The sequence below is a fragment of the Neophocaena asiaeorientalis genome, unplaced genomic scaffold, assembly GCF_003031525.2.
Source record: "Neophocaena asiaeorientalis asiaeorientalis breed wild unplaced genomic scaffold, Neophocaena_asiaeorientalis_V1.1 scaffold404, whole genome shotgun sequence".
Taxonomy (NCBI): Eukaryota; Metazoa; Chordata; class Mammalia; order Artiodactyla; family Phocoenidae; genus Neophocaena; species Neophocaena asiaeorientalis.
Genome location: NW_020172589.1, coordinates 47,759 through 67,045, shown reverse-complemented (window position 1 = coordinate 67,045; position 19,287 = coordinate 47,759). Strand labels below are relative to the sequence as shown.

General features: G+C 48.6%; 2 protein-coding genes across 5 annotated transcripts in view; one reads left to right on the top strand and one right to left on the bottom strand.

The window, feature by feature from the left end:
* Positions 1–16,448, top strand: part of HMGXB3 (HMG-box containing 3) — a 59,421-nt gene extending 42,973 nt beyond the window's left edge. For all 4 annotated transcript variants that reach the window (XM_024738275.1, XM_024738276.1, XM_024738274.1 and 1 more), the window contains 7 exons: positions 5,481–5,612; positions 6,536–6,720; positions 10,120–10,339; positions 11,583–11,716; positions 12,507–12,623; positions 14,096–14,305; positions 15,270–16,448. In XM_024738275.1, coding sequence (XP_024594043.1) covers positions 5,481–5,612; positions 6,536–6,720; positions 10,120–10,339; positions 11,583–11,716; positions 12,507–12,623; positions 14,096–14,305; positions 15,270–15,737 — 1,466 coding nt within the window. In that variant the 3' untranslated portion in view covers positions 15,738–16,448. The remainder of the gene's footprint in view (positions 1–5,480; positions 5,613–6,535; positions 6,721–10,119; positions 10,340–11,582; positions 11,717–12,506; positions 12,624–14,095; positions 14,306–15,269) is intronic.
* A 229-nt stretch (positions 16,449–16,677) lies between these two features.
* CSF1R (colony stimulating factor 1 receptor) overlaps positions 16,678–19,287 on the bottom strand; it is a 29,737-nt gene continuing 27,127 nt past the window's right edge. Inside the window, exons 19-21 of the mRNA XM_024738277.1 lie at positions 18,640–18,739; positions 17,640–17,748; positions 16,678–17,550 (exon numbers count right to left, since the gene is read on the bottom strand). Of these exons, the coding sequence (XP_024594045.1) occupies positions 17,422–17,550; positions 17,640–17,748; positions 18,640–18,739 (338 nt within the window). The 3' untranslated portion in view covers positions 16,678–17,421. The remainder of the gene's footprint in view (positions 17,551–17,639; positions 17,749–18,639; positions 18,740–19,287) is intronic.

Below are 19,287 nucleotides of genomic sequence, written 5' to 3'. Positions count from 1 at the left end.
GTTAATGTTGTGTATCACACTGATTGATGTGCAGATATTGAAAAATCCTTGCATCCCAGGGATAAATAAATCCCCCTTGATCGTGGTGTGTGATCCTTTTAATGTATTGTTGAAGTCAGTTTGCTAGTATTGGCTTGGCCGAAATGCTTGTTTGTGTTTTTCCGTAAGATGGCTCTAGTAGCCCTTAGTTGTCTTTAACTTCATTCAAAACAATTTCGTTAGGTTGTATCGTGACACCTGTCATATCAGCGTTCATTTAAACAAAAACTTATCAGGATTGTTCAATTTTTGCGTAGCCATTTTAATATTGAAGATGGAAGAAAAAAGCAACATTTTTGGCGTGTTACGCTTTATTATTTCAAGAAAGGTAAAAACGCAACTGAAACGCAGAAAATTTGTGCAGTGTATGAGAAGGTGCTGTGACTGATCAAATGTGTCAGAAGTGGTTTGCGAAGTTTTGTGCTAGAGATTTCTCGCTGGACGATGCTCCATGGTTGGGTAGACCAGTTGAAGTTGATAGAGATCAAATCGAGACATTAATTGCAGGCAGTCAACGTTACACCGTGCGGGAGATAGCCGGCATACTCAGAATATCCAAATCAAGCATTGAAAATCATTTGTACCAGCTTGGTTATGTTAATCACTTTGATGTTTGGGTTCCACATAAGCCAAGCAAAAAAAACCTTCCACATGCAGTTCTCTATTTAAACAGTAAAAACGTTCCAGTTTTTAAAACAAATTGTGACGGGCAATGAAAAGTGGATACTGTACGAGAATGTGGAACGGAAGAGATCGTGGGGCAACCACCACCACCACCACCACCAAAAGCCGATCTTCATCCAAAGAAGGTGACGTGTGTATGGTGGGATTGAAAGGGAGTCCTCTATTATGAGCTCCTTCCTGAAAACCAAACGATTAATTCAAACAAGTACTACTCCAGTTAGACCAACTGAAAGCAGCATCGACAAAAAGCATCCGGAATTAGTCAACAGAAAATGCATAATCTTCCATCAGGATAATGCAAGACCACATGTTTGATGACCAGGCAAAAAATGTTACAGCTTGGCTGGGAAGTTCTCATTCATCCACTGTACTCACCAGACATTGCACCTTCGGATTTCCATTGATGTAGGTCTTTACAAAATTCTCTTAATGGAAAAAATTTCAATTTCCTGGAAGACTGTAAAAGGTACCTGGAACAGTTCTTTGCTCAAAAAGGTAAAAAGTTTTGGAAAGATGGAATTATGAAGTTGCCTGAAAAATGGCAGAAGGTAGTGGAACGAAAGGCTGACTATATTGTTCAAGGAAGTTCTTGGTGAAAACGAAAAATGCGTCTTTTATTTTTTTCTTAAAAACTGAAGGGGGCTTCCCTGGTGGCGCTTGTTGAGGATTTTTGCATCTTCATCAGTGATATTGGCCTGTGGTTTTTTTTGTTTGCTTTTTGTTTTGTTTTGTGGTATCTTTGGTTTTGGTATCAGGGTGATGGTGACCTCAGAATGAGTTTGGGAGTGTTCCTTCCTCTGCAATGTTTTGGAATAGTTTCAGAAGGATAGGTGTTAACTCGCCTCTAAATGTTTGATAGAATTTGCCTGTGAAGCCATTTGGTCCTGGACTTTTGTTTGTTGGGAGTTTTTAAATCATAGTTTCAATGTCAGTATTTGTGCGTGGTCTGTTCATATTTTCTATTTCTTCCTGGTTCAGTCTTGGGAGATTGTACCTTTCTAAGTATTTGTCCATTTCTTCTAAGCTATCCATTTTATTGGCATATAATTGCTTGTAGTAGTCTCTTATGATCCTTTGTGTTTCTCTGGTGTGAGTTGTAACTTCTCCTTTTTCATTTCTAATTTTATTGTCTGGAGCCCTCTCCCTTTTTTTCTTGATGCATCTGGCTAAAGGTTTATCAGTTTTGTTTACCTTCTCAAAGAACAAGCTTTTAGTTTCATTGTTCTTTTCTGTTGTTTTCTTTGTCTCTATTTCATTCATTTCTGCTCTAATCTTTATGATTTCCTTCCTTCTACTACCTTTGGGTTTTGATTGTTATTCTTTCTGTAGTTGCTTTAGGTATGTAAGGTTAGCTTGTTTATTTGAGATTTTTCTTGTTTCCTGAGGTAAGATTGTATTGCTATAAACTTCCCTCATAGAACTGTTTTTTCTGCGTCCCATAGGTTTTGGATCATCGTGTGTTCATTTGCGTTTGTTTCTAGGTATTTTTTGATTTCCTCTTTGATTACTTCAGTGATCCATTGGTTGTTTAGTAGCATATTGTTTAGCCTCCATATGTTTGTGTTTTTTTAGTTTTTTTTCTTGCGATCGATTTCTAATCTCATAGCATTGTGGTTGGAAAAGATGCTTGATATGATTTCAGTTTTCTTAAATCTACTGAGGCTTGCTTTGTCACCCAACATGTGATGAATCCTGGAGAATGTTCCATGTGTACTTGAAAAGAATGTGTATTTTGTTACTTTTGGATGGAATGCTCTCTGAATATCAATTAAGTCCATCTGGTCTAATGTGTCATTTAAGGCCTGTGTTTCCTTATTGATTTTCCGTCTGGATGATCTGTCCATTGATGTAAGTGGGGAGTTAAAGTCCCCACTATTAAATTGTGTTACATCGATTTCTCCTTTTACGGCTGTTAGCATTCGCCTTATATATTGAGGTGCTTCTCTGTTGGGTGCATATATATTTACAATTCTTATATCTTCTTTTTGGATTGATCACTCGATCATCTTTGTCTCTTGTAATAGTCTTTATTTTAAAGTCTATTTTGTTTGATATGAATATTGGTGCTCCAGCTTTCTTTTGATTTCCATTTGCATTGAATACCTTTTTCCATCCCCTCACTTTCAGTCTGTTATGTGTCCCTAGAACTGAAGTGTGTCTATTGTAGACAGCATATATATGGGTCTTGTTTTTGTATCCATTCAGCCAGTCTGTGTCTTTTGGTTGGAACATTTAATCCATTTACTTTTAAGGTAATTGTCAATATCTGTGTTCTTATTGCCATGTTGTTAATTGTCTTGGATTTGTTTTTGTAGGTCTTTTTTCTTCCCTTCCTCTTTTGTTCTCTTCTTGTGATTTGATGACTAACTTTAGTGTTGTGTTTGGATTCCTTTTTCTTTTTTGTGTGTGTATCTGCTGTATACTTTTGGTTTGCTGTTACCATGTGGTTTTGATATAGCAGTCTGTATATAAACAAGATTGTTTTAACTTCCTGGTCTTTTAATTTCAAGTGCATTTCCAATATCCTGCATTTGTACACTCCTCAGGATTGCTGGTTTTGATACCATATTTGTGTGTGGATTATTTCCCACCCTTACTGTATGTTTACCCTTACCAGTGAGCTTTCCCATTTGTAATTTTCTTGTTTCTAGTTGTGGTCTTTTCTTTTCCACCTAGAGAAGGTACTTTAACATTTGTTGCAAAGCTGGTCTGTTAGTGCTGAATTTTCTTAGCTTTTGCTTGTCTGTAAAGCTTTTGATTTCTCCGTCAAATCTGAACGAGAGCCTTGCTGGGTAGAGTATTCTTGGTTGTAGTCTCTTCCCTTCCATCGCTTTAAATATATCGTGCCATTCCCTCATGGCCTGCAGAGTTTCTGCTGAAAAATCAGGTAATAATCTTACGAAAATTCCCTTGTATTTTATTTGTTGCTTTAAATATTTTCTCTTTGCCTTTAATTTTTGTCAGTTTGGTCACTATGTGTCTCGGCATGTTCCTCCTTGGGTTTATCCTGTATGGACTCTCCGCTTCCTGGACTTGGGTGACTGTTTCTTTTCTCATGTTAGGGAAGTTTTCAGCTATATCTCTTCAGATATTTTCTCAGGTTCTCTCTCTCTCTCTTCTCCTTCTGGGACCACTATAATGCAAATGTTGGTGCATTTAATGTTGTCCCAGAGGCTTCTTAGACTGTCCTCATTTCTTTTTATTCTTTATTCTGTTCCGCAGCAATGATTTCCACCATTCTGTCTTCCAGCTCACTTATCCATTCTTCTGCCTCGCTTATTCTCCTATAGATTCCTTCTAGTATATTTTTTATTTCAATTATCATATTGTTCATCTCTGTTTGTTTGTTCTTTAGTTCTTCTAGGTCTTTGTTAAACATTTCTTTTATCTTCACCTGTGCCTCCATTCTTTTTCCGAGATCTTGGATCATTACTCTGAATTCTTTTTTGGGTAGATTTCCTATCTCCACTTCACTTAGTTGTTCTGGGGTTATATCTTGTTCCTTCTTCTGGGACATATTCCTCTGCTGTCTCGTTTTTGTCTAACTTTCTGTGAGTGTGGTTTCCATTCCACAGGCTGCAGGGTTGTAGTTCTTCTTGCTTTTGCTGTTGCCTCCTGGTGGATGAGGCCAGTTTGCAAGGCTTGTGCAGGCTTCCTGGTGGGAGGGACTGGTCCCTGCACATTGGTTGGTCTGGCTGGGTCTTGTCCCTCTGGTGGGCAGGGCTGTGTCAAGGGGTGTGTTTAGCAGGCAGCTGTGTGCTCAGGAAGATTTTAGGCAGTCAGTCTGCCGATGGGCGGGGCTGTGTTCCTGATCTGTTGGTGGTTTTTCCTGAGGCATCCCAGCACTGGATCCTGCAGGTTGTTGGGTGGGGCCGGGTTTTGGTGAGAAAATGGCAGCCTCCAGGAGGTTCATGCCAATTAGTACTCCCCAGAATTACTGCCACCAGTGTCTGTCCCCGCAGTGAGCCACAGCCGACCTTGCCTCCACAGGAGACCCTCTAATACCAGCAGGTAGGTCTGGCTCAGGGTCTTAGGAGGTCACCGCTTTTTCTCCTGGGTCCTGGTGCGCACAAGACCTTGTGTGCACCCTCTGAGATTAGAGTTTGTTTCCCTCTGTCCTGTTGAATTCCTGCAGTCAGTCCCCTCTGGCCTTCAAAGCCAGATGCTCTGGGAGCTCGTCCTCTCATTCCCAGACCCCCAGGCTGGGGAGCCTAACGTGAGGCTCAGAACTTTCACTCCTGTGGGAGAACCTCTACGATATAATTATTTTCCAATTTGTGGGTCGCCCATTTGGCAGGTGTGGGATTTGATTTTATTGTGATTGCTCCCCTCCTACCATCTTGTTGTGGGTTCTACACTTTCTTTGGATGTAGGATAGCTTTTTTGGGTAGGTTCCAGTGGATTTTTTTGTTGATGGTTGTTCCAGCAGTTAGTTGTGATTTTGGTGTTTTCGTAAGAAGAGATGAGCTCATGTCCTTGTCTTCTGCCATCTTCTAGGCAAGGTTTCTGAGCAGCCCCTGCATGCTGAAAAGGCTGCTCTGTGCTCTGGGTACAGTGGGATCCAATTAAACAGTTTCCTTCACAGCTGCTTGTAGGTTACCAACTAGCAGGTGACCTCTAGTTTTGTAGTTTATGAATGTACCACAGTTTATTTTTTAATGTTCCCCCATCGGTGGGCATTTCGTTAGTCTCCTGTTTTTTGCAGCTGTGGATGTTGTTAACAGTAAATGTCTCCGTTGCCATTTTTTAACCTGCAGGTCTCTTTAATGTGGGAAACAAGCTGCTCGTGAGCCTGGACTTGCTTTTTGCAATCCGAAACCAGATCAAGCTGGGAGAGGACCCCAGAGTATCCATCAGCACTCTTCTGAAGTCAGTGCAGGATCAGACAGGTAAAGGTTGGCTTCCTCCGTTTCCCCAAGGTTAGTTCTAAGCTCCCTGGGAATTTTCAGTGATGGGCTTTCGTTAACATAATTACCTTGGAGGAGAGTCTGATGTTTTGAAAAGAAGACATTCTTGACTTCCTAACACACTCCTCCTCTTGAATTTTACGAATGCCAAACTTTGGAAAGCATGAGTCTTTCCACGTATCCAGAGACCTTCAGCACAAGGTTAAACAGACTTCGTAGAAGCTCATCCTTTGGTCATAGGTAGACTTGGCGTTACTACAATGGTAAGCAGACTCATTCTGAATACACAGCTTCTGGAGGTCTGCTCCCATTTCCAAGGCTCGTGCTGAGACATGAAGGTGGGCACCACCCTCCTTATTATTAGAAATTGTTTTTCCCTTTGCTTTCCTCATTTCTTTCTGTTTATGCTTTTCCTATCCCTTCCTACAGAATCCAGGCCCCCTGCCCCTTCCCTGCTATGAGGTCAGATGGAGTAGAGGAAAGGTTCTAGGGTCAGACAGGTTTGTGTTTGAGTCTGCACTATACCACTTAGTGGCAGTGTGGTTTTGAGTAAGTTACTCTCTGTGCCTCAGTTTTTCCAGTTATTCAGTGAGGATAATAATACTCTTGGCTCATAAAGATGTGAGAGTTAAATGAGAGAATGTATTCAAAGCTCTCAGCATAGCATCTAGGTCCTAGTGGGTGCTGAGTACAGGGCAGCTATAACTCTCATTGGAATTGCCCTTTGAGTTGCTACCTGAACACCTAATGGCTAGGGTGCTTGACCCTTTGGTGGTTAGTACTCTTGGGTGTTCTTAGGAGAGAAGCAGCCTTGCAGAATTGCTATTCTTGCTGGCCATTGCTCATCCCCTGTGGCCTCCAGGTCTTCTTCTGTGAACTTCTCAGAGCTCTTGCTCTCCTTCTAGAGAAGACCCTTACCTCAGAGGAGCTGAGCCAGCTGCAGGAGCTGCTGTGCAATGGCTATTGGGCTTTTGAGTGCCTCACTGTCCGAGACTACAATGACATGATCTGTGGCATCTGTGGTGTGGCCCCCAAAGTGGAAGTTGCCCAGAGGAGTGAAGAAAATGTGCTGGCACTAAAGAGTGTGGAGGTAAGTGCCTCTTGGTCACCACAGGTGACCTTTAGAAATGTCTGCACACTTTGGCAGCCACCTTCCTACATGGTGTTTCCAGGAGCAGATGGCTCTAGTTCTTTCCTGGGTGAGGTGAGTAGCTTTTTCTTGCCAGTTCCCAGGTTTTCATCTAAGGCAGGCCAGATGGAAATGGAGGCACTTGTTACTTATTCAACAACAAATTTATTAAGCATGAACTATAGGTGCACTTTTTAGGCATTTGGGAAATGACAGTTAAACCCACGGAGTTTTTGAGCTCATGGAGCTCACTTTCTGATTTGGGGAGACAGGAGACAAACATTAATAATTGTGTATATTGTATTAAAATACCGTTAATATATATTATATGTAATACATTAATTTAAAGTAACAATAACAGTAAGGCAGGGTAAGGAAGAGAGCAGTATTGTGGGAAGAAGGGGCTCCTGCTTTATAGAGGGTGGTCGGGGAAGTCCTGTCTGACACAAGGGCATTTGAGTAGAGCCGTCTGAAGCCCATGTAGTTTTCAGTGGGAGGAACATTCCAGGCAGAGGGAGCAGCAAGAATGGGATCTGAAGAGGGTTTGCTGGGCATGGTTGAGCAACAGAAAGGTGGCCGATGTGGCTGGCTCTGTGAGCAGGGTGTAGAGTGGTTGGATATGTGAGGTTCAAGAGGCTGTGGGTGGCCCGGGCCATTGTAAGGACTTCCACTGAGTGAGATGGAGAGCCCGTGAAGGGTTTTGAGGAAGAGTGGACTGATCTGACTTAGGTTCTTAACTAAAAAGTGTTCACCCAAGGATAACACCAAACTCAGATGGCTTTATACGTTAATTCTAACAACTATCCAAGAAATAAGATTCCAGTTGTAGAAGAATAGCAAAAGTGGATATCAGTCATTGTGTAAGACCATATAACTGAAAACAAAACCATACATTTAATATAAGCTGAAAATTTGGGCCGATCGTACTCATGAATATAGATGTCAGAGTTCTGAATAAGATAATTGCAGAACAGATCTAACAGTGAGTAAAAGAAAATCATGACTGAGCTTATCCCAGGAAGGCAAGATTGTTTCAACATGAGAAAATATTCTAATGTAATTCAGTACTTAGCAGTTTAGAGGAGAAAACCCATATGATTATTTCACTGGACGTCTAAAAAAGGCTTTCTTTTTTATTCAGCGCCCATTATGATAAAACTCTTCACAAACTAAAACTAATAGGGAAAATTATTTAACCTGGTACAGGGAATTTTTCAAAAATTCCATAGGTGGACTCCTTCCCATCATGCTGAGAGGTCTGGTCTGCCTGCATAGGTGTGGAGTGCCCCGTGAGCATGCTAGTAGTAGCTTTCCATGTCTGAACTCTACCACAGTGACTCTTTAAGCACTGGACCTGCAGCTCACTTGCTTGCCACCGGGAGTGGTACAGGACCTCTGGAGAAAAGCTCTGGTGTATTTTGACACGGCCAGCTGAGCATATTAGGGATTTAATGCATATTCCTCTTTCTCTTCCCAATTAAAAAAATAAGTACGTACGCTGATCAAATAGTTCTGTTTTGAGGGTGGTGGTGTATAATGAGATATATGAAAACAAGCATAATGCTACTGGAGCCTTCTCAGTGTTCCCTGTAGGTAAAATGAACTGTAAAAAAAATTTCCTTTTGTGTGTTATCTCACAAAGAGGCTGTTTCTAGACTCATTCAAATCTGCTTGTCTAATGGAAATATTAATCGTGCAGCTATGATTTATTGAGCATTTTATTACATATACCAAGTTCTTACTCTGTACTCAGTGCATTACTTTCTGGCTGACTTCTCAACCCTGTGATATTTTTGTAGATGAAGGGTGCTTGCCCAAGCTCATCCAGTCAGGAAGGGGGGTGGAGCTGGGATTTGACCTTGGTCTGGCTCCCTCACTCCAGAATCTGAGCTCATAAGCACCACCATGCTCAGCAGTACCTCCTGGGACTGTGTCCCCTGCATCGGCAGGTGGACTCTCAACCACTGTGCCCCCAGGGAAGCCCCTGAGCTCTGTTTTTTTAAACACATCTGGTCACAGGTTTTTGGCTCTTTGCTCTCTAGAATAGACAGAAGCCCGCCTCCCTGCAAAAACTCACATATCCTAGTCCTGCCTGGTACCCGCCTTGTTCCGATCAAGGCTCACTCCTCACAGAATGGAGTAGCATTCCCTTCACTTTCCGTATGCGTGTCTCTTCTCTTCTTTGTTTCTGGGTGTTTCTTTCTAGAGACCAGGACTTTTTCTCCCTTTTGTGTGTGGAGTGCAGAGTTGGGTAGTGCGTACGAGGAGAGCAGGCTGGGGGTGTTCTAAAGTCAATGAAATAAAACAGAAAGGTATTGAACAAAACAAACGTCCACGAGGAGATTGTAGGGTTGGGCACGCCTCTTGGGGACTGGTAGAGGAGGACCCTCTGGACTGATAAGAGACGTCTCTATGTGGAGCAGTGGTTCTCAGACTTTGTGGCGTAAGAATTACATTGGGCAATGATTTGCAAACTTTAGTGTGAGAGGCTTGCTGGGGCCCAGCCCCAGGGTTTCTGATTCAGTGGGTCTGGAGTGGGCTGAGCATCTGCGTGTCTAACAAGTTCCCAGGTGCTGCTCATGCCACTGGTCCACGCTTTGAGAACTGCTCACCTAGGGAATCTTTTAAAAATGCAGCCTTAGTTCATACAGATGGAGGTGCAGCCCGGATATCAGCATTGCTGAGTATCGCAAATGATTCTGATGAGGCAATAGGATCAGGGTCTCACTCTGAGGGCTGCATAAGAGTGCTTACAAGAAGAAAAATTGAGTAGCGCAGTGCTGAATGTCTACAGTACGTAAGTACAGGCTGCACGTAGAGGAGATAGCCATGTGCTGGCATGGTCAGGGAGGACCTTCGGGAGGAGGTGAGGGATCAACAGGGCCTTGCGAGTGGGTGGAGTGCCACTAAGTTTTATTCTGATGATTTCTGCCAGCCAGGCATAAGGATTAAGGGCTTGGGCTTGGGCACTAGATCTTTGTTCACGTTCTCGTTCAGACTGCCCCTCGCTCCAGTGCTCTCACCTCAGGCACCCTCAGGCTTGTATAGTAGTAGTTAATTAGTCAGTGTCTGGCACATGACAGGCAGTGGTAGCTGCCCTCTCCTGGCGAGGCAGGGAAGAGGACATGAATAAAGGCATAGACGCAGAAGGGACTTAGGTCTTGGGGAGTGCTGTGGTGTGGGAGAAAGGAATGAGGCCAAGGAGCAGTTTGGCACTAAGATGTTAGATTCGGGGGTGTCCCGGCAGTGTGTGGCTGTCTGACTCCTTCCCCCTGCTCAGCCTGTATGGAGAAGTTAGGCTGTTGTGTTGCTGACGTTCTGTGGCTCCTACAGTTTGACCTTTTTGTCCTGACCTTTTAGTTCACCTGGCCTGACTTCTTGGCCTCTAGTGAGGTAAATGTGGAGGACTTTTGGGCCACGATGGAGACAGAAGTGATTGAGCAGGTGGCCTTCCCCGCCAGCATCCCTATCACCAAGTTTGATGCCTCTGTTATTGCCCCTTTCTTCCCACCACTCATGAGAGGAGCTGTGGTCGTCAACACTGAGAAAGACAAAAACCTGGATGTGCAGCCAGTACCTGGTAAGGCCACCTGGTAGCTGGGGTCAGGGAAGGGTCCCATCGCGTCTGGAACATTGTCCATGGCAAGACAGCATGTATGGTTGAGAGGGGGCCAGGCCCACCTGGAGGGCTCTTTCTGGAAAGATAATGACAACCTGTGACAGAATCCCCTGGAGATGAAAGTCACGTGCAGAGTGTTGAAGAGCTGCCAGCCACATTGTATAGGACTGACCCACATAGCCCACTGTCAGCCTTCTGGGATGCCCTACACCGAACAGTGGGAACCCTCTGAAAAATGCTGATGATAGGGCTCCGGCCCCAAAGAGTCTCACTGAGAGATGTAGGGGGAGGCAGGGAGTCTGCCTTCTAAACAGGTCTTTCACATGGTTTTTTAGATGCTCTGTGCTTATACGTTGAGAAGCCCTGGGCTAGCTCTTTTGAGGGCGTCGGTTTCTGACAACTTGGGTTTGATTCCCAGCTATGCTCCTCAGTGACCATGTGACCTCCACCAAATCCCTTCATTGCCCCGAGCCTCTGTTGCTTCATTTACAAAGAGGGCGTGACATTGCTACCCACCGCCTAGGTTGTTATGAAGATTAAGTGAGCTAATACAGTTAGAGTGATGGCCTACTTTTCTTTTAACTGCAACTCAGAGTAAGCAATAGGTTCTACATCATGACCCAGCGTGATGGTCATATAAGTAACACGTCTGTGTATATCTGTAACTAAAACAACTTTCATAAAACAGTACTTTCCCTTACCAAATGCAACATACTTGATTTTCTATTCTATTTCATTTTTAAAATCCTGGATATGACCTGCTAAATTGATTTTATAAGTAAGGCCCCTGCGTAGTTCTGTTGAGCAGGTTCAGGAACACAGTGTATAAAGAGCATTTTTAAAATGAGAGCTATTACTGTTCCTCATGTTGCTACAGTTGTGTTAAGAATCTGAGATCAGGGTTCTGGAAAAACTTAAAAGGTTAAAAGCTGACCCATTTCAGGGTTCTTTGCATGGGTGCTGTGCAGGGTATCTCCCCTAGATGTTCAAAGGCAGAAAGCTGGCTCTCAGAGACTTCGGATATCTGTAGAAGCTTAAGACCTGCCTTGAGTCCACCTCTCCCAGCCCCCAGGGCAGTGCTCAGGGCAAAGCCTGCTCGACTGTGGACCAGGCCCCCTTGTTCCCATCCTCGTGCATGAGGGACTCCGCAGGACCTCAGGTGGCTGGCAGTAGCGCCCTCCCATTAGCACGACGTCTCTTGCAGGCAATGGCGGTGCCTTGGTACGGCTGCTCCAGGAGGGCACCTGCAAGCTTGAGGAGATCGGCTCCTACAGCGAGGAGGAGCTGCACTGCCTGCTGAGGCAGTGTGGCATCCCCTTCGGGGCAGAAGACTCCAGGGTGAGTCTTGGGGCAGCGCTGGGGGTAGGGACTTTGGGAGCAGACTGGTGGGCCATCTTTCTGGGCAGGGATATGAATACCCGTGACTGGGCACTTGTGTTGGACACAGAGTGCTGGTGGGCAGGGAGGCCTGGGAGATAGCCAGCAGCCAGATTGTGACATGCACGCAAGGCCTTCCCATCCAGGCAGTTCCTCTGTTGAGGTAGTGGATCCAGACTCAGGTTCAGGAATCCAGGCTCTCCTGCTAACTGTGTGTGGCCTTGGGTAAGCTGCCTTACACATCTGAGCCTCATTTTCCTTATTTGCAAAGTGGAAATAACCAAAATACCAACCTCATGAAGTTTGCAGTGTCTAGTTATCACCTATCCAGGCTCTTAGAAAACAAGCGCCATGGCATCCATAGAGCAGGATGTGGAGGGGTGTGTGTATTTTATCCATACATTATGTACTTCCCTTCATACTGATGTGCTCTTGAAAATCTTACGCTTCAAGTTCAGACTCAAATGTTGGCTCCTCCTTGACACTTTCCCTGCCCTGTAAAAAAAATAGAGAGAACCCAGGCCTCAGAGTCTGGCAGCTTGATCAGTCTGGCTGGCTCTGTCTGTGACCTGGCCCTTACAGGGCCTCAGCGTCCCCATATGTACCTAAAGGACATTGGGCTGGTGAGGCTCCAAGGCCCAATCTGGCCTTAACAGTTTATTCATTTGCTTTGAGTGAGCATTTGGTGCTGTGTACCAAGCCTGGTCGCTTAGCATTCACTGCTGTGTTTAATCTTGTCCTTGTGCTCTAGGAGCAGCTCTGCTTCTCCTTGTTGGCCCTCTACGAATCTGTTCAGAATGGAGCCAGAGCTCGACAGCCCCCACCTCATCTCACAGGGGGTAAAATCTACAAGATGTGCCCCCATCAGGTAGGAGGATAACAAGGAAGAACTCAGGGTGAAATTGTTCGTGTCAGTTGCCCACACAGAGGATCTGGTTGATCCAGCTCATCCTGGAGCTGGCACGTAGGTCACTGGGCAGCTGTGGAATCGCTCCTCTGGGTCATCACCAGTGAGTATTAGGCACCCTACTGTGCGCTGGCCCCTGCATCAGCTGTTGAGGGTACAGAGGTGAGCAGCGAAGATGTCATTCTATTGAGAGAGAAAGTCACCGTGGCTTGTGGCACCAGCTCTGCAGGAACTAGACAAGGACCAGAGATAGAAAGTAGCGGAGAGGGACCTGCTGTCTGTGGGGCAGCCAGAGGAGGCTGAGAGCCCCATGTAAGCTTGGGAAGGGATGTGACCACTATGTCCTGAGCGGGGAGGGGTCCCCGGAGGCCAGTTCATGTAGAGCTTTGGAGGCAAGAGCAACAGTTTGGGTTTTCTTCTGAGAGTGATGAGAGGGGCCCATTGGATGGTTTGAATGGGAAATGGTCTGATTTGGGTTCTAAGAAGATCACTCCTTAGGCCCGTAGAGAGCATGCACAGGGTAGGCGCCAGGATAGCACTGGGAAGGCTGTGCCCGGTGGGACCCAGTCGTCCCAATCCAAGAAGATGCCAGGGTAGAAAACCCCCTGAACAGGGCTAAATGGGGAAGACGGCTTCGCAGAGCCTCCACTTCACTGAGTGGGGCAGGGCGACTAGCTGTCGAAAGAGAGTCAGGTCGTCAACTCCTTTAACAACCCCTGGCAGGTCAGAGCCTGCTCAGAGCCTTGTGTTCATGTGACTGGGGTTCATCTCAGGAGAAGCACTGGACAACACAGGGATGTGAGAGCTATAGGTCTCGGGGCTGTCGTGGGCCGGTGGTATTACTTGGAGGCGATAGCCAGGACTGGTAGGTGTGAAGGTAGGGAGGTAGAGGCAGAATTCTCCAGTGGACACACAGCTGCCCAGCAGTGGAGTGGTATTTGGGGGATTTGAGGAAGGCTGTGCCTTCATCAGGGGTTCTCGTCTGGACAGCACCATCAGGGTCTGCTCAAAGTACAGCTGCTCAGACTCCCCCTTCAGTGGCTAATCCTGTAGATTTGAGTGGGACCCAGGAACTTCCTCCTCGCTGCTGGTGCCATGCAGCTTGGGAACCACTGGACTAGACGGTGTTTGGTGGGGTGATGTGGAGGGTGGGGTTTGGAGGTGATGCCTTGGTGGGTGGGGATGGGGGGGATCTCTCAGCCTCATTTGAGGCTCGGATGCTCCCAGCTCTTCTCCCAGGCTGCAGTGAGCTGGCGACTTCGTTTAGGGCCAGAAGTAGGAGGGAAGCAGAATGTCATGGGCTCTGGCAGGAGGGCGTGACCTCAGTCATAAAACCTGATTGTCCATCTTCCTGGGAGGAAGCGAGTGGACCCGACTCGGTCTGTCAGCAGATTGGCTTCTTCACCCTGTGCTGTACTCCATCTCCCCACCAGGTGGTGTGTGGCTCTAAGTATCTTGTGCGGGGCGAGAGTGCCCTCGACCATGTGGATCTGCTCGTCTCCTCCCGCCATTGGCCTCCTGTGTATGTGGTCGACATGGCCACACCAGTGGCCCTGTGTGCTGACCTCTGCTACCCAGAGCTGACCAACCAGATGTGGGGGAGGAATCAGGGCTGTTTCTCTAGCCCCACGGAGCCGCCTGTGGTGAGTTCCCTTCTGAGGAACTGGGACGCATGCCCCTGGTTCGTTGGGAAGACCTTCTGCGAACCATCCACCACCTTTTTTCTCCACCAGTGTTTTGTCTCAGTGCTCTGGAACCAGCATTTACTCCACAAATTTTTACTGACCCACCCCATGCGTGTGTGTGAGGCCACAGCATGTCATTTAGGGTGCCCAGGGTGACCCCAGGTATCTTGGGGTCAAGGGGGTCACCTTGCAGTTAAGCCTAGAAAATTGCCACCTTTGAGGACACTGTGCACGCTGACATACTAAAGGCCCAGACCAGCCCTGTTTTGGCTTTGACCGAATATGCTGCGTGGCACTCCTTGTGTTGTGATCTAGAGGCACAGTGGCTTAGAAAACGCTGACCGTATCAACCCCTTTCCTCTAATTAAAAGGGGAAAGTAAGAGCCCGAGGTGAAAATGGACCTGTCGAGTGTCACACAGCAGATGAATGGCAGAGCCCTGGTCTCCTTGTCTTGGTGCGCTGTATCAGGCTGTGGTTCTCAGCACGGGCACAGGCCCTTGGCTAGAAGAGACGTTAGGACTGGTAATAGGAAGGGGCCCTCACTGTCCTCACTTGCCTTAGTCCATGGGGCTCACTGGGTTTGTAAGGTTGGTGTGAGGCATCTGAGCCTCCGTGGGAACCACTTCCTTCCTGTTCCCCTGCAGCCCCAGTCTGATTGTTTAGGCAGATATAAATATTAGCTCAGGTAATCCAGCATCTGCTCTGGGAGGTGGCCACTGTTACTGTCCCCATTCTCACACGAGGAAACGGAGGCACAGGGGAGGAGGAAAGGGGGACTTGGACTTGCCCCGGGAATCGTGTTCTGTGGTGACGGTAGGATTTAAGCAGAGCTGGCTCACCCACAGCTTTCACTCTCACCCGTCACACAGCTTGGACCTTAATCTTCCCTCACTTCACAGTGGCTTATCATCTCCCTTGTAGAGCGTGTCCTGCCCGGAACTCTTGGACCAGCATTATACGGTGGATATGTCGGAGGCTGAGCACTCTGTCCAGCACCCGGTCACCAAGACTGCCACACGGCGCATCGTCCATGCAGGCACACAGCCCAGTCCTGGCGACCCCAGTGCTGGGCACCACTCCCTGGCCCTGTGTCCTGAGTTGGCGCCCTACGCGGCCATCCTGTCCTCCTTTGCAGACAGCAAACCAAACAGCGTCCGCCAGCGGCCCATTGCCTTTGACAATGCCACCCACTATTACCTCTACAACCGCCTCGTGGACTTCCTTACTAGTCGCGAGATTGTCAACCGGCAGATCCACGACGTTGTGCAGAGCTGCCAGCCTGGCGAGGTGGTCATCCGAGACACCCTGTACCGCCTCGGGGTTGCTCAGATCAAGACGGAGACGGAGGAGGACGCTGAGGAAGAGGAGGTGGCCACAGCTGCAGAGTAAGCCGGGCTCTGGTGCAGGGACCGCACCATCTCTCTCAAGCCATAGTAAGGCCCTTGCCCGAGGCAGATCCATCCAGGGGACCAGCCTCTGATGCTGGGACTGACCAAAGAGCTTCCATTTCCTGAGCACGGTGGAGCCCAGGGTCCTTGGTTCTCAGCCTTCTGGGGGTCGGGACAGGCACCAGGACACTCTTTGGGTGGCACCATATGTTCAGTAAAGGGGCAGGGAGGCTGAGAGAAGGCAGGTAGCTGCTGGCTTCCCAGGGGCGCCTGTGGGTCGGGGTGGAGGTCCTGGGTTGGCTAAGGCTGCTGAGGAGGTTTCCCTTCCCACCCAGGGACACCGTTTCCAGCCCCTGCGGCCTGTTGCCTTTGACTCGGGGCCTTGGGGGCTTCATTAGCTCCAGGGGTCCTTCTCCCAGAGGAGGAATGCATTCCCTCTGCACCCACATCTAGGGGCAGCTGAGAAAGTGTGAGCCACAGCTCTCTTCCAGGCCTAGCCTCCCTGCCCCAAGCTTTGAGGAAGAGGATCCCCTTCCTCCTTTCCTGGTCACTGCTGCTGCAGCCTGCATCCTCTCTGGACCCTCATCACAGAGGGGATGTGGCCCGTGAGCATGATGTAACCTGGGGGCAGTAGGAAAAACTCCCTTCTGTGAAGGGTAAGCAGACTGGGCCGTAAGGAAACAGCAGGACTGGCTCAAGTGCCCAAAGTTTGCTTAGGGCACGGGAGTTGGCCGTGTTATTTAATTTATTGAGAGGAGTGGAATAGGTGGCTTTTTTTCCCTCCCTCTTCCCCGACCAGAATAAAGTTAATTATATGGTTTGGGTGCAACAAGAGTCCATTCCAGCCTCGTTGTATGCAGCTCAGTGGGGTTGGGCACTCACCGCGGAAAGATGGACGGAGGTCCCCGGGAATCCGCATGGCACCAAGACCAGAGGCCAGCTGTGTTAATGCTGTTAGTTTAATGCTGACAGAGACATCCCACAGCGTGACTGTTAGTTATGATGAGTCAACCTGGAGTGTGTGCTGCTTGCTTGGTGTGGCCAGCCACACGGGGCCCCTGCCTTCCAGCTCAGGAGGGCGGGGCCGGACAGAGCACCCCAACCTTTAGCTGCCACCTGGCTCATTGCAGCAATACCAGACCTAGGGTGGGTGGGGCCGTGGAGAGAAGGCTTAGAGGGCAGAGAGGGACAATTAGATTCGTACAAAGGAGTCACCCTGCTCCAAGGGCCTGAACCAAGTGCAGCCCTGAGCACTGGCCTGCTCTCCTTGATCCACTCGGCAGGTGTTCTAAGGGCCAGGGAGCCTTGTTTTTTCCCCAAGGTTTGGGCAGCTCCTGGGGACTTCAGTCACAAAACCAATCCCTTTCCCTTGAAACAGGAGGGAAGGAGGGGAGGAAGTGGGAACAGGCTAAGAGTGAGCTGGGTATTCTCCCAGTTGGCATAGCACACATGAGGCCACAGCATTGAGAACTGGCGGGGGTGGGGTGGGGCTGAGCCCCAGCCCCTGACTGGCAGTGATGGCTCAGGCCCTGGGAGTGGGGTTCTCTCCAACCTCCTGTAGCTCCCACAGTCCCGAGTTTCAGAGCGGGGCTGTTGAGGGAAATGACCGAGGGCACAGTCTGTGTTCTTCCCGTGGTGCCCCGTCCACGGAGGAGGGGAGAGAGTGCATCCCTGGGGTCACCTCCTCAGCAGAACTCGTAGTTGTTGGGTTGCAGCAGGGGCTGGGCAATGCCCCCCTGCTCACAGCAGCCCAGGTGCTCGCTGGAGCTCTCCTCCTCCGGCTCACTGCTGCTGCTTGGCAGGTTGCTGTAGTCCTGGGTGGGGGGATGTCAGGGGATGGTCAGAACTGATCAGTCAGGCCCAGCTTTAACCAGCCACCCACCCTGAGCCTGGCACCACTCACCTGCTCTCTTCTATCCACTAACACCTGCTCCTGAAGGAGGGAGCAGATTTGCTGGAAGGTGGGTCTGCGGGTCGGCTCCAGGGCCCAGCAGGCCTGCATGATGCTGTATCTGAGGCAGGACAGAAGCTACTTGTGGGCCTGGGACTCATCATGTCTGTGCACGCACACACACACACACACACTCCAGGGTCCTGCCTCGCAGAGGTCCCAAAACCAAGTCAGAAGTGAGCTTTGCACAAAGCCAGTGCGAAGTCCTTGGTGTGCATTATCTAATCTTTCCAGTAACCCCGGGAAAAGGGGCTTTTTGTCAAAATGGGCGTGGTAACTGAGGAGGAAAAAAGCTCAGAGATGCTCTTTTGCCCAAGCTCCTAGGATGAAGAAGGGGCGCTCCTGCTGCCTGCAGGTAGGTTTAAGAGGCCAGTTGATGGTAGGACTAAAGTGGCTGAGGAGCTAGCTGGCTGAGTGCACCCACCTTGGCAGTAAGCGCTTGGGTGGCATCTAGGGAGCAGCCGTGGAGAGACAGTGGCTGGAGAAAGATGCAGTGGGTGAGATGGGCCAGCGAGTGTGGGGGAAGGCTGTGGTGAGGGCAGGGAGCCAGTGAGGAGCCTGGGGTGGGCTGGCTGGTGTGAGGCACTTAAGAGGCTGCAGCGGCTGGCTGGCTGGCTATGCTGAGTGAGAGGCTGGCCGCCACCACAGAGCTCCAGGACAGGGAAGGAAAGAGAGCCCTCTTGAGGTCATAGCAACAGAGTCTGAGTTAAACATCCATCATCCGTCTTAGGGCCGGCCCCAGCTGAGAGCCCTCTGAGAATGTCCCCCCCACCCCGTGCTACCTGGGAAACCAGTGGAAACCCTGAAGTTGATAAAAAGGTGTCTTAGTCCACTGTGGGCAAGTGGAAGCCTGACCCTGGAACGTTGTGGACAGGAAAGACAGGCCACACACCTTCCCATCCACTTCCAACAAATCCTGGGGTATTCTTCCTCCCTGGGGTCCTTCACTTACATGTTCTTTGGGGCAAACGCGGGCTGGGCCATTTGGTATCCGTCCTTCACCAGTTTATAGAACTTGCTGTTCACCAGGATGCCAGGGTAGGGGTTCAGGCCTGCAAAGGACAGGATCATGGAAAAGACCATATCCAGTGCTCACCGTCACCTTCCCCCACACATCTTGGCAGGGCTGGGTGTGCGGGGTCCCAGCTGGACTGCGATAATAGAACAGCAGTTCCGCTTAACAAGTGTTTACTATATGCCGGGCACTGCAAACGGCTTAGGCTTCTAGGACGTTGAAAGTCTTCAGCCAGGCCTCATCACACCCACAAAATTCCAGCACAGGCTTTGGAATAAGAGCTTGGTAGAGGAGTACATTGAAGGGCTTAGCCCAACTTCCTGTGCCTAGTGCTCCAGAAATGGGAGCTGTATCTTCAAAGACACGCATGTTTCAGAGAGTGAGGGCAAACAGCGTTCTAGGAAACTGGCAACTGCACAAGCAGACAGGTGAGGAAACCTCCTGGAGGGAGTGCCTGTCGAGGTAGGGGGTGTGCCCCGCCCACTCTGGAGCTGCAACGCTTGGTTTTAAGATACTTCGCCCATCCCTGCACTCTTAGCAGCCCTTGCTCTGCCCTGACCACCAAGTGTCCTGGACTAGCATCCT